This window comes from Seriola lalandi, unplaced genomic scaffold, assembly GCF_002814215.2.
Source record: "Seriola lalandi dorsalis isolate HSWRI2012SDOR001 ecotype SW California unplaced genomic scaffold, Sedor1 jcf7180002054574, whole genome shotgun sequence".
Classification (NCBI taxonomy): domain Eukaryota; kingdom Metazoa; phylum Chordata; class Actinopteri; order Carangiformes; family Carangidae; genus Seriola; species Seriola lalandi.
In genome coordinates, this window is record NW_019525127.1 from 1471686 (window position 1) to 1484467 (window position 12782).

General features: G+C 42.5%; 1 protein-coding gene across 1 annotated transcript in view; it reads right to left on the minus strand.

Annotated features, from left to right (window-relative positions):
* Positions 1-1301: 1301 nt before the first annotated feature.
* Positions 1302-12782, minus strand: part of mtnr1aa (melatonin receptor 1A a) — a 31848-nt gene continuing 20367 nt past the window's right edge. Inside the window, exon 2 of the mRNA XM_023417359.2 lies at positions 1302-2938. Coding sequence (XP_023273127.1) covers positions 2070-2938 — 869 coding nt within the window. The 3' untranslated portion in view covers positions 1302-2069. The remainder of the gene's footprint in view (positions 2939-12782) is intronic.

Genomic DNA, 12782 nt, shown 5'->3' on the forward strand with positions numbered 1-12782 from the left:
TTTACATTTGCTCATCCCCATCCCATTCAGTTGTTTCCTACCACAGCTCTTGGGATTAATCGGATAGAGAAGGGGGCAGGGAGTCCGCTGGAAGCTGGCTCTTTCAGCTCTTGCTTTGAGGATGATGGTCAGCAGCCATTATGTAAGCCAAGTGGATTTCAAATGCATAGTTGAGCCGTTCTCCTCTTTGATGCATGATGCCTTTGTCTGTGTTCCACTAACCGGGAAGCCCACGCACGCGATGCAACAGACATGCAAACACTATTGTACAGTGGGCTATACGGCCCCTGCTTGTCTGTACACTGCATAGTCCTTCACATTGTGAAGGACACTAATGCCCACCAACACTTTTTTATAGATGCTCACCTTGAGATTCCTTTGCAGACAGAACCTGATCGCTTCTGTGTGAGATTTACCACACGTGAGTCAGATGATGCAGAGAAAAATGCCTGACATACAAAATATTCATTGGATGTGTTCCACCTTGGATACAATTACATTACTCAGGCAGATTTGTAACAGAGCTGTCACAGTTGATCCTTAACAAAAAAAATATGAATAGAGGACAAGCCAACAAAAACAATTTAAAGGTTTTTGTGCACAAGAAGAACAAGAAGAACAATTCAAATACACCCAGGTTCCAGGTTATTAAGTACACCTAGCTGAAGTCAATTGAATATAATTCAACAGCCCTGCAATAAATCTTTCTTTAAGTTATCATGTTCAGTTGTTGATAAAATTGTTTTAGAGAGATGCTGATTTACCTTTATAGCCACTCTGGAGAATATAGTACATACACATACTGCAGTATTTATCTTTTTATCAATGAGACCACGTGGACTTAAGGTAATTAGAGGTTAACCACAGGATGGGTCTTATTTGTGTTGCCATCATTCATATCAGTAACATAGCATTGCACTGCATTGACAGTTTTTTATAGAGACAACAAAGGCAAACAGTAAAATTACTACTCAAACTATCAATTGGAAACATCCATGACAGTTTACAGACCAAACATTTGGTTCAACTGTGACCTAACATATTTGCTGTAGTTGTGTGTGTATTGTGGACTCCTTCATTAGCAGTTTAACCTCCAGATAATCTGGTTTAGATAATCTGGTTAAACTGCTGATTAACCAACAAGCCAGTCTGATCATCCGACTGCTCGGACTGCTCTTTAGTGTGGTTGTGTCCCAAGAGAATGATGATGGCCAAAAAAAAAAAAAAAAAAAAAGAATCGCAATAAACTTGCATTTTGTGAGTGATACTGAATGAACTGAACACAGGACTGAAGCAAGATCCTCCATCAATATCAGATTTTATTTTGCATATGAACAATTCCTGATATCCATGCATACAGTATAATGAGCTCACAAGGTGGCGAAGAGAGAGAGAGAGAGAGAGAGAGAGAGAGAGAGAGAGAGAGAGAGAGATTTTTGTTATTTACTAAAATATATATTCCACCTAATGAAAGGGACGGTATTGCAGGGCATAATAAAGACAGCAGCAACACACATTGCTTGCACTCAGTGTTACAGTGTCACAAATGAGGTTACTAAAATTGATTAACTTCATTTATAAACTTCTGGTTATATTTTCAACCACCATTTCTGTAGAAATTGCTTCTTTTTTTTCTTCTTTTTCTTTTTTTTTTTTCTTTTTATTGGCCTTGAAATTTTGTCTTCACTTTACTGGAACCTGATATATCTTACTATACATCTACATGACATTTCATACAAAATAAATACTTATATGATGCATGATACATTTATATCATCACTGTAAACATAAAAACAAAACCAACATCATATATTTACTGTACTACAGATACTGCAGAGTCAAACAAAAGTGCTTGATAAAAGACAAAGATAATATGCACCCCTGTTCTTACTGTGATTGTTCAGAGGTCAGATAGCACCGTATGACATGTGTGGACAGCCTAGAGGATAGAAGCTGTTGTATAATTATATTTGGTATTTTTCCTGCTCATCTTTCTTTTTTCTTTTTTTTTCCTTTGTCAGTCACAGCAAATCTGTTCACGTGCTCTCAGTATCCCTCTGTGTTCTGGATCAGACAGAGTCCACCTTGACCTGGTTATTGTTCGTCATGAGCGGGGACGGTTTACTCTTGAGCCTCTCCCCCGCGTCATTTGAGCTGTCCTGGAAGAAGATGCGCGCCGTGCACACCGACACTACAATGCGCTTGTACTCGCGGCGGAAGTTCTGGTTCAGCACACCGTACACGATGGCATTAAGGCAGCTGTTGAAGTAGGCCATGAAGTAGCTGGCCACGAATAACCACTCGGGGATGAGGGGGATCACTACCTCCGGTTTGATCGCTACGGCCAGGCCGATGAAGTTGAGCGGCGCCCAGCAAACGGCGAAGAGCACAAACACCACAAACATGGTGACAAAGTTTCTAACGTCGTGCGGCGTTAGCTTGGGCCGATTGTCTGGTTTGACCCGTCTCCTCACCTGTATGACCAGTATCCAGATGCGCAGGTAGCAGTAGGTGACAATCATGATGGGTAAAATAAAGTGAAAGAAAACCACTGCGATAGTGTACGCCGAGCTGGCTGACTGTTCGAAGGTGCAGGAGTAAACCCGCGGGTCGTACTGAAGCGAACCCACGAAGAGGTTGGGCACGATGGCCACCACAGTCAGCGCCCAGATGAGCATCACATAGCAGACGGAGTTTTTGTCACTGTACAGTTTATCATACTTGAGGCTGTGGCAGATATAACAGTATCGGTTGATGGCGATGCCGGTGATGTTGAAGATGGAGCCGATGACGCTGACGCCCATGAGGAAGCCGCTGATCTGGCAGTGGACGTAACCCAGGTTCCAGCCATTGTGGAAGATGGAGGTGAGGACCAGAGGGTACGGGTAGATGGCCACCACAAGGTCTGCCACTGCCAGGCTCACCACGAAGATGTTCCCTACAGACGACACACAACCAGAGGAGAGACAAGGAAGGACGCATGAGTCACTGACAACAGAAGCAGAGCATCCAAATGAGCAAGATAAAGAGAGACACTGTCAAATTATTCATTCAGAAACATTGTGGAGGTATCTGCCTGAAAAAAGGACTGAACCACTGATTTGCTTGTTTTGGCATATTGACTCTTCCCCCACTTCTCTGCCAGCCATTTGTTCCAATGTGGAGAGAGTTATAGTGATGGAAAAATTATAGAACAAATATCAGCGTACAGAGAACAAATCATGAACATCATAGAAAAAAAACTCTGTAAACATCTCTAGTCCCCAAGGAGATTTATGAAGGAACCATTTCAATTTTATTCTTTAACACATACAAAACTATCACCCTGAAGGTGTTCTGTGTGACGATCTAAATCAAAGTTCTTTAAATTTAAAAGAAATGCAAAAGCTGCCTGGCAGGATGGATAATCCTTTTGAAAATCCAAAAGAGCTATGCCATGTTTTGGAAAATGGTTGGCAGTAATTTTAAGAGTACCCGATTTGTAAATATGCTAAAACATGCAAAAACACCAGCGCAGTCCTTTAGAGACCTCAGTTTGTTTTTGTTGCTACTTCGTTACATAAGCCGCAGGGAAAGGGCCTCAAGGCTGGATGCTGAGAGGGAATGCATCTGCAAGTTTAGCATTGTGTGTGTGTCTGTGTGTGTGTGTGTGTGTGTGTGTGTGTGTGTGTGTGTGTACTTGTGTGAATGCGTAAACATGTTTGGGAGTTTCCCCCGGTTGATTTGGCGTGTGTGAACTTCAACTTGCTTTCAACTGTCACCTTTTGATGTTGGTGAATAATGAAAGGGAGGAGGGGGTCCCTGTCGCTAAATAATGCATTTTCCTAATTGCCGGCAAGGACTCCACATTGTGCGTGCCAGGCGAACATGATCTACAGGCGGGGCGGTAATCAAGGGCACACAAGTGCATTCTTTGTCCCCAAACTGATGGGAAAATTATACATGACCTGTCGGAGAACACACTGTGGCACGCGGAGAGGCGAGAGTCAGCGGCTGTGATCTTCACCCTCTCTCAAGTGCAACGCATGACGTACTTCAAACAGGCTAAAGAGCAGATATCTTGTTACGCTCTGTGGGATGAATGTGCAATGAAGGCACCGCTTTGTGTCTCCAGTTTTCCTTAATTATGCATTTTAGCATCATTTACTGTTGAGCGGCCTTTCATTACAGGTACCGCAGGATCCTAACATGCAGCCTCACAGCATTTTCACAGCTGTCACTTGTGTATCAGTGGAACGTGTTGCATTTATAGTAGTAAGCACCATATTACAAGGTCTAATGACAAGCCCGGATTCACTTTCCTCAATGTGACAACACCCTGTCACAGCTGATATGATGCATTTACTGCATGTCAGACGGGAACTAAGCGCATCGTATATCTCCACAATCACTCCAGTGCAAGAGGCAATTTCATGTCTGCCATGACCCCCTGGCAGACCTGTCGGTCTCGCCCCAAGTACACAGCTGATCAGCCCGGTGGTCTGTTATCTCCCATAGAACATACCAACCATTCTACTGCCGAGGATCACATGCAGCTATTAATTAAGTTTTGTCCTTTTATATCTGTCATTCAGCTGCCCTCTATATGGAATTAGGTGCACCTGCTGTTGTCACAAGATCCCGTGACTGCTTGAGAGCTTTACTGAATATATATATATATGTATATGTGTGTGTGTGTGTGTGTGTGTGTGTGTGCGTGTGACATTTATCTTTGTGAGGACTTTAGGGAGTAAGGATATGCTTACTGGAAAGTAAGAACATTTGTCTCCAAAATGTGCGTTCCCAAGGGCGACTGACGATTAAACAACAAACCCTGTGAGGCTTTTCTTGTTTCCCATGCGCTCATGCTCGTACATGTGCATCAGTTTGTGTGGCAAGATACAGGATACAAAGCGACATCATCAAACCACTGCTGCATATTGCCACTAGAGGCCAAAAACTCCACAGGATACCTTTGGTTTTAAGGGCCCAGTTAGAATTAGATTTAGGTTAAGGTTCAGAAGTGTTGGATTCTGGCACCTCTTAGACTTTTGGCCCTCACTGTAATTGTAGAGGTGGTAGAAGCAGCAAGCTGCAGCTTTATTTTGGCCACCTGGGAGCAACAAAACAAGATGTAAACACAACACTGACATATCACCGCCTCATAAGGTTGTTGTGGCTCACATAGATGTCAGTAAGCAGTTGTTTATTTACACATCCAGCAGACATAAAGCAGCGTTTTCGTCCACCTGATTAATGTAGGTCTCATATTCACTCTGCAGCCACAGCTCTGGTAAATATCTGCAGCTAAATGCTCCTCTGTGAGCTGCAGTCGGGTGATCATTGTCACTGTGTCATTACTAATGATTAGTTGATCAGTTGTTAATATAAAAGAAAAATGATTAGTGCAGATTAAGAGTGAAGGAATGTCAATAAAGGTCCTCACAGGGTGTGTGAACTTATTTTAATCACATTATGAGGAGTTGCCCATTTGTGGTTAAACAGTTAGTCCCCTCAAGGTCAACCACTGAATGTTTTGGTTATTGGTAAAGCTTGAGGTTAGGGATGTAGCGGTTAAGGTTAGGGTAAGTCTGTAAGGAGTTACAAGTCTGTACGTGTGGGGGTGAGGGTGATGGCTGGCTGCAGCTAGTGAAGCCTCATGCTGTCAAAAGAGAAACATGCTTCTCATGTTTGGAGATGCTGCTGAGACAATGTGCAAACAGTCACGTTTAAGGGGCTCCCGCTCCCTCCCTCGTCCGTTCTTGACTGTAACAACCCTGTTACAAGGTTTTAGAGTCAAGTCGCTCAGTATGAACAGCCTTGACCTTGACAAGGTCATGTTTTGAAGGGCCTACAGGCAGCTGGCTCTTTTGGCTGTTGGACTCTCTCACTCACTGTCTCCGTCACTGTGACTAGTCTTGTGATTGACGCATCCCTCAGAGTTTTCATTTGGCTTGAGGAGAGATATGGCCTGTGTGCTGTGTCCCCTTTTTTTCCTGTTTCTGCAATCCCCCACTTTCAAACACTTTCTGTTAGGATTTTGGTACAAGTAAAGCCCGTCTGAGCTTTTTCACCTCTGTAGCTCGCAATGAATTTTGACACAGAGCGGCAAGATAAAAAGATATGCGGTGCATTTAGACTGTATCCGGCCACACTGACTTTTCCTCACATTGTGTATTGTTGCAACATAATCTGAAAACTGAGATTTTCAGATTTTAGAATTGTTTTTCTGACATGATGCGAATGAAATACTGGCATCACATCAATATCAGTTTTTAACCATCATATATATCGGTAATGACACCTGCTTCTCTATCAGCCCGGACCATCTGAATTAGGATTTACGTCCCATTTTTCAGAGCACAGTCACTCTGGCTCAGTCGAGCTGAAAGTGAATCGTCTGTGAGCGGCTATACTGTGGTCTTTCCACAGATTTTCCAAAGGGATTTAAGACCTGGCTTTTACTGGGTCATATAAGGACTGTCACTTCCTTGTCCTGCAGCCACTGCAGTGATATGGAAGGGCTGTGATTTAATATGGAGCTTAGCGTAAGTGCAGCCAGGCAGACTATTTTATATTCTTAAATCTCTTGCTTCTACTCGTTCATTGACAACTTCTAATCTAATCATTTAAGCTCCACCTTCTTGGCTCTTCTCCATTCACAATTTAGTTGCCTCTTCTTTTAAATCAAATCAGGCAAGAAGAGGAAACTCCTTCTTGCTTCATATTATCCAATCAAATCAGATTGAAACATCTCCACTCACTAAACACTGTGTATGTTATTTACTCCAACCAGCGCCTCCTGCACTTCTGTCTCCCACACAGACATCAACATAACCAGAGGGCTGACCAATTATACAGTTATTCCACTGTAATTGGGTATTAGCCCAAAGTAAGTCTATGCCAACAGCTGATCTGCGTTTCATCAGTGGGACTCTGGATTCATAAACAGTCTCTCCCGACTGAGGTCGGTGCATATCCCTCGTGCGGGAACATAAACTGTCCATAACATACGGCTTCACATTTGGCTGCATGTATCTTTCCTCCACCCTCACAGGTTCCCCTGTCCCTCTGCACTGAGAAGAGCACCCACAGCAAGAGACTGCCACCTTCACGCTTTATATTACAGCAGGGATGTTGTTAACTGTCTGTTTCCTCCAGACTGCTGCGCATTACAGCTGAGAGTTACAGAGTTATATTATCCCTTGTTTCAGAGCAGTGTCTTGCTCTGGGAGTCATACTGTTTCCGGAGCAGTGATGTCTTTCAGTATTCTGACATGTTGCCCAGCAAAAGCTGCTCTAACTGCTGTCATTCAAAATGTGCTATCTCAGCAAAACTTTAGTTCTGCCAGTGGTTCTTTGAATCTTTGTCACCTCTCTGACCGACGCCCTTACTGCCCAGTCGTTCAGTCTGGTAAGAGGCTTCCTGTCACATTCAGAACACATCAGCCTTGAGATAACTTGTATTGGATGTTTTTACACAGAAAAGCAAATTAATCGTTGAACCATGGTCTATTTTCATGTGAAATCTCAACATATAGGTTGTTTCGTATCCTTCCCTAGATTTTCCCTGGAATAAGGCTGAACAATTAATCGACATATCGAAATCACCGTATGGCCAAGTGCAACATCCAAATCACAGGAGGTGCAATTGTTTGATGAAGGTAAAATGTGTCACAACATGAAGGAAGCATTGTGGTGCTACAGAGATGCTCCGGCCACAAATCATAGTCTCCTGATTTAGGAAACATATTTGTTTGATACAAGCCCCAACAAAAAGTCACATTGCGATTGCAATCTCCCAAAATAATCACAATATGATTTTTTTTGCATATCGTTCGGCCGTTATGTTACGCCTCTATCTCTGAATTCTCACAGTCCCTCCAGTGGCAAGAATAAATATGTGGAGCCCTTGGATTTACCTGGTGTCTTTATCAAACACACCCATTAAACGTTCATAGTGGTGGTGGAAAAAGTAAGTTATTATTAATTCAAATCAATCTTGTTTGTTCATTATTGTAACTTAGATGAAGATCTGTCAACATTTTAAGACAGAATTATACATAAATTTCAAAGGTACTTTTCTCACCACTGTGTATATATGAGAAGCTAGCTATTATTATTTCTGGAGTTTTGGTGTAATTCCAGTAGAATGGATGATCCTTTAAAGACATCGGCCTACAGGCAGTCTGTGCAGACAGCTGTCTACCAACTCTTACAGGCTGTTACACTGATGAACACGAAGTGTGAATTTGATGTCTCTTTCTCGGAAAAGGAAGAAACAGGCTCTGATAATACTTAAACAGTATGGAGAATGTGGGTGTTTAATTTCTGATTTTGAGCAGCTGGTAAACTGTACAGTCATTTTGGAGCTTCACCACCCACTAAACCCCTGGAAAAGTCTGAGGCACTGTGTAAGATATAATGTGCTGCAGGTTAGCAGCAGGAAGAGCAAGTCTGAATATGACAGCATCGACACGCTGTGGCCTTTTGTCCTGACTGCACTAATGAACTAGGCATTTCATTACCCACGGTCAAAAGTCAAGTCTAACTGCATACCTTGTCAGGGGAAGTTACCGAGGTCAGCGTGATTGTGCAGAAAAAGTACGTAAGGTCCTTTACTACGGCGCCAATGGCAGAACATACTGCAAAACGCTCATTTTAATGTATGATAATGTGTGAAAAACCACCCCAGGAATATGAATACATTTCAATATGTCAAGAATATGTAAATGTTGATTATAATTACATTCCATATATAAAGTAGTCAAATACCTTTCTCTACTATGAATTCAAATTATGAACGGCAGCAACAAGACTGGTGAAAGCTTTTGCTATAAGACGTGGGTATTTTCCTGACCTTGAAATGTACTTTGTTACTTTGGTATTTTCACGCCCAGTGCTCTGCGCGACACGAAAGAGGCAGCATAAAGGCATGATGGCACTTACAAAATACATTGAGGCAGCACAAGGCGAGGTGTTTATAGTTTTACTGGAAAATGGGTCTTTTATGCTGAAAAGCAGATCCGTTTTTAATGCAACCTCATTCAGCTATTAATTTTGTGCAAGTAGGCTCAAACTAAATGCTTGGCAGAAATACACAGCAATTCCAAAACAGCAGTGAAAGGTAACACTGTGTGTTTTGTTTGTTTTTTTTAAATCAGACATGCTTTTTAACTGAAGGACATCTTGAGAAACACAACAAAACTGCAGGTTTAATACAACTATAGCAAATGCTTTAGGGAATATGAACGACTTCCTCTATAGCTATCCAAAGTTCCTATCTGCAGTTCCTCAAATGGCCACTTGAGGCTGACTCCAAAGGTGAGTCAATCCCTATAAACTGTCATGTTAAAATGCCCAACTTTACAGCAGAAATAAACATGTTTATTTTATTATGTTTTGGTCTCTATAGCAAATTTCCTCCTTCATGACAACTATATGGGGGTTAATCTTTATATAACTTAAGGCTTAGAGTTATGCATAATTGAGGATGTGCTGCTTTGATTGACAGGTGGGTGAGTGTATGGTTACCACAAACTGGCATGCACAACGTCTCGGCTTCACACGGCCCAACTCGTTGCACATTTTTATGGTTAGCTGGGAGTTAGGTGGAGTGAGAAGGCACTGCCAAGATGGCGATGGTGGAGCAGCCCGCTCTGAGCTTCAAAACCGCTCCGTATAGCTTCTGTGATGAGCAGATCCATCTTTATTTAAAGTCTATGGATGGAACACTTTGCTGATATACATGGATACATATTCAGTCACCTTGCCAACATGACCTTGTGTTTGAAGTTGGTCTTTGCGCCTTTAAAACAGAGCCGTCAGTGTATAACCTCTGCAACTGTTCTTTGCTTCTAAGAAAACACACTTGTGTGGATTTTCCCTCTTCATTAATTCTGTAATGCTCTCACATGATTCAGCGATCAGTAACTGTGCCGACAAATCTGGAGGTCGTGAATAAAGATGAGCCCTTCATGAATGAAAAGACGTGTATGGTGTGTGTGTGTGTGTGTGTGTGTGTGTGCCTGTGACTGTGTTGGAGTGTTGTGGAATTCACTCAAAATATCTCCCAGCTACCACTATGACAGAAAAAAAAAAAAAAAAATTCGGATTATCAAAGCAATCCGTCCGGCAGAAATAGGTTGGCAGCTCCCGGGTGTGCACACAGAAATGTGACAAAACCGCACACAAAACATCAACTATGACTATGGAACTTTACTTGAACTGTATTAATAATAATCCAAAGAAAACAGAAATGGAGCGAGAAAGAGAGTTGAGGCAAAATGGAGTAGAATTAAAACAGAGTGAGGAAAAGAAAGAGAAGGCAGCCCCATGAAGAAGCAGAGTGATTATGTCCCTGGGTCACTATTGGATTTGCGGATATTGTGTTTATGAATGAAACCGGTGACAGGCGTGGATGATGAGACTCTCGGCAGGTTTAATCTCTTCACTTCTCTAACAGAACCTATTTCAAGAGTCTGGGATGAGCACAAAAACACACAGAACATACAGTACATTAATAATAAAACACGAGTGACAAAATCTGCCGGTCGCCTCCTCTGTTACTGTACAGAGAGTCTGTTTCCAGCTGCTGATGGAAAAGTGAAAACGGAAGCACTTTTGATATGGATTTAGGCAGAAGTGGCTTATTCCTACCCCGGTGTGGCGTGGCGAAGGAAAGAAAAGGATTTACAAACTGACCTCAAGTGCCCTCTCTGCTGGGGAAGTGTACCGACCAGAAACAGCAGAGTGGAAAGCAGCATTATGAACTGTCAGCCTGATTCTAGTTTGCACCGAGCACCAGGGCTTTTTTCAGAAAGCAGCTGGCCCCAAGTAGCCTGAAGAATATTTAAATGTCAGAATCAAGTGTTAATCACCACAGTTAACACCAACACACACATACACACAGTGCCCGTTAGACAAAAAAAAAAAAAAAATCTTCCAAATTACTGTGACAGCACAATGCAACGTTTCTTTTTATGAGCTTGCTTTTTAATTAGAGGTAATTTTCTGACTCGTGACATCCAAGCATGTTTATCACTGTGTGGCTCCTGTGTGAGTCTCTTATCAGGCCGAGGACGTTTTCCCATTGGGCAGGAGATTCCTTTGGAGATGAATCGGATTAGCACACAATATCCTTTATCCAGCACATTTTTCTCAAACAGTGGTGCATTTTCTGTTTCTAATAATACAGGAATTTTGCTTACAGCAACACAACAGATCTCAAGTCTCAAGTATTTAGACTTTTGCTTTTACTAAAGGGGAAGATAAACAAGCTGCTGTTCTGCTTGATGCTGTTATGGGCGTGCAGGCTGTCAGCACTAGAGATGAAATTTGAGTTAAGATTTTGGTCACATCTCAAACCCAGTGCGGTTTTCATCAGCTAACTGGCCAACCTCATCAAACATAAAAATAAATAAATAAGTAATAAAAAAAACGTAAGCAGCCTCAATCTCAAATTGCTGGGCTCCTTTCTCACAGCCACCACTTGCAATTTTGAGCATCATGTGTTGTGAAAATACCTGTCCGCCACATTTACTTTCTCTGGTCAGGGAGCAGAGATGACAAAACACCACGGGTGGTGTCACACTGGATGTCAGCCAGGCCCCCACAGCTGGTGGCCTGACAAAGCCTGACAGGACCAGTCACGTCTTCCAGATAAAGCCCCCTAGACAAGTTGTCCAATGTCATGTTGTCAATCTGATTACACAGTCTTCATGTGTCATGGAATAGTGGCAAAACAGGATTTTAAAAAATTAACCTGTTTGTCAGACCAAACATGGAATTTAACAATGTTTGCTTATCTGCTATCTGCGTTTAACACCAGTATTGTTATCTTTAGTCACAGACGTACAAGCGTTTATCTGTCCATCACACTTGATGAACATCGGGTCATTGTGTGGGGGTTACTGTACTTCAGATCCCCCGAGGAGCAGTGGGGTTGGGTGAACCATGTGGCCACAGCTCTCTTAGCTGCTGGTGCTGCTAAGATTTACAGTGCTCCAGCTGCTCCCCAGTGAGCCACACTCTGTGGTTCAGCTAAAGCATCTGTTATAAACTGGAGAAAAACCCAATGTCATCTATACAGCTCTACACACTGTAGCATATTCTTTGTCTTCCTCTTACTGTCCAAGATGACAACTAGAAGACACTGCCAGCAGAGACTCTTATCTGAAGCTGAGTGCTGTTTGAATGAAGGTATTTCTGCGTGAGTTCCAGCTCCATCAAACTGTCATTAATGTGGCAGGTGCAGGTTATTTTGCTGATGCTAGCATCCAGAATGCATTTAACCCCTTTCACACTGGTGACATGTGAATGACGTACAGTTCGGCCACGTCTGAGGCTGCTGTTGCAGATTGATCTCCGGGCATCGCTGTTCAGAGAAACCATAAAAGATGAAGCTGCAATTTTCCTGATTTTGAGAACCTTCATCGAGGTTGTGGTCAATACCGAACAAACTGTTCTCTCATCGCTCTGGACAGATTCAGTGTACATGATGTGTGTGCCTTCTCGACCGTTTTCAAAACCAACTAACAATCCAACTGAAAAGAACCATTGCTACGAAATGACCTTTACACATACAAACACACACAAACATGCACAACAACATTACAATCACCAAAATAATGGCTATAGCGGTTCAGTATGAATTACATTATTTCCTGTGTGAAAGTCCTTTCAAACACAGTGGGAACAAAATGATAGCGCAGCATGTTCAGACACAATTCTGATAAATTGTTTGCTGAAAACCGATTTTTGGGGCGGAGGTCAACCCCACCCACACCCCCGCCCCCCTACCC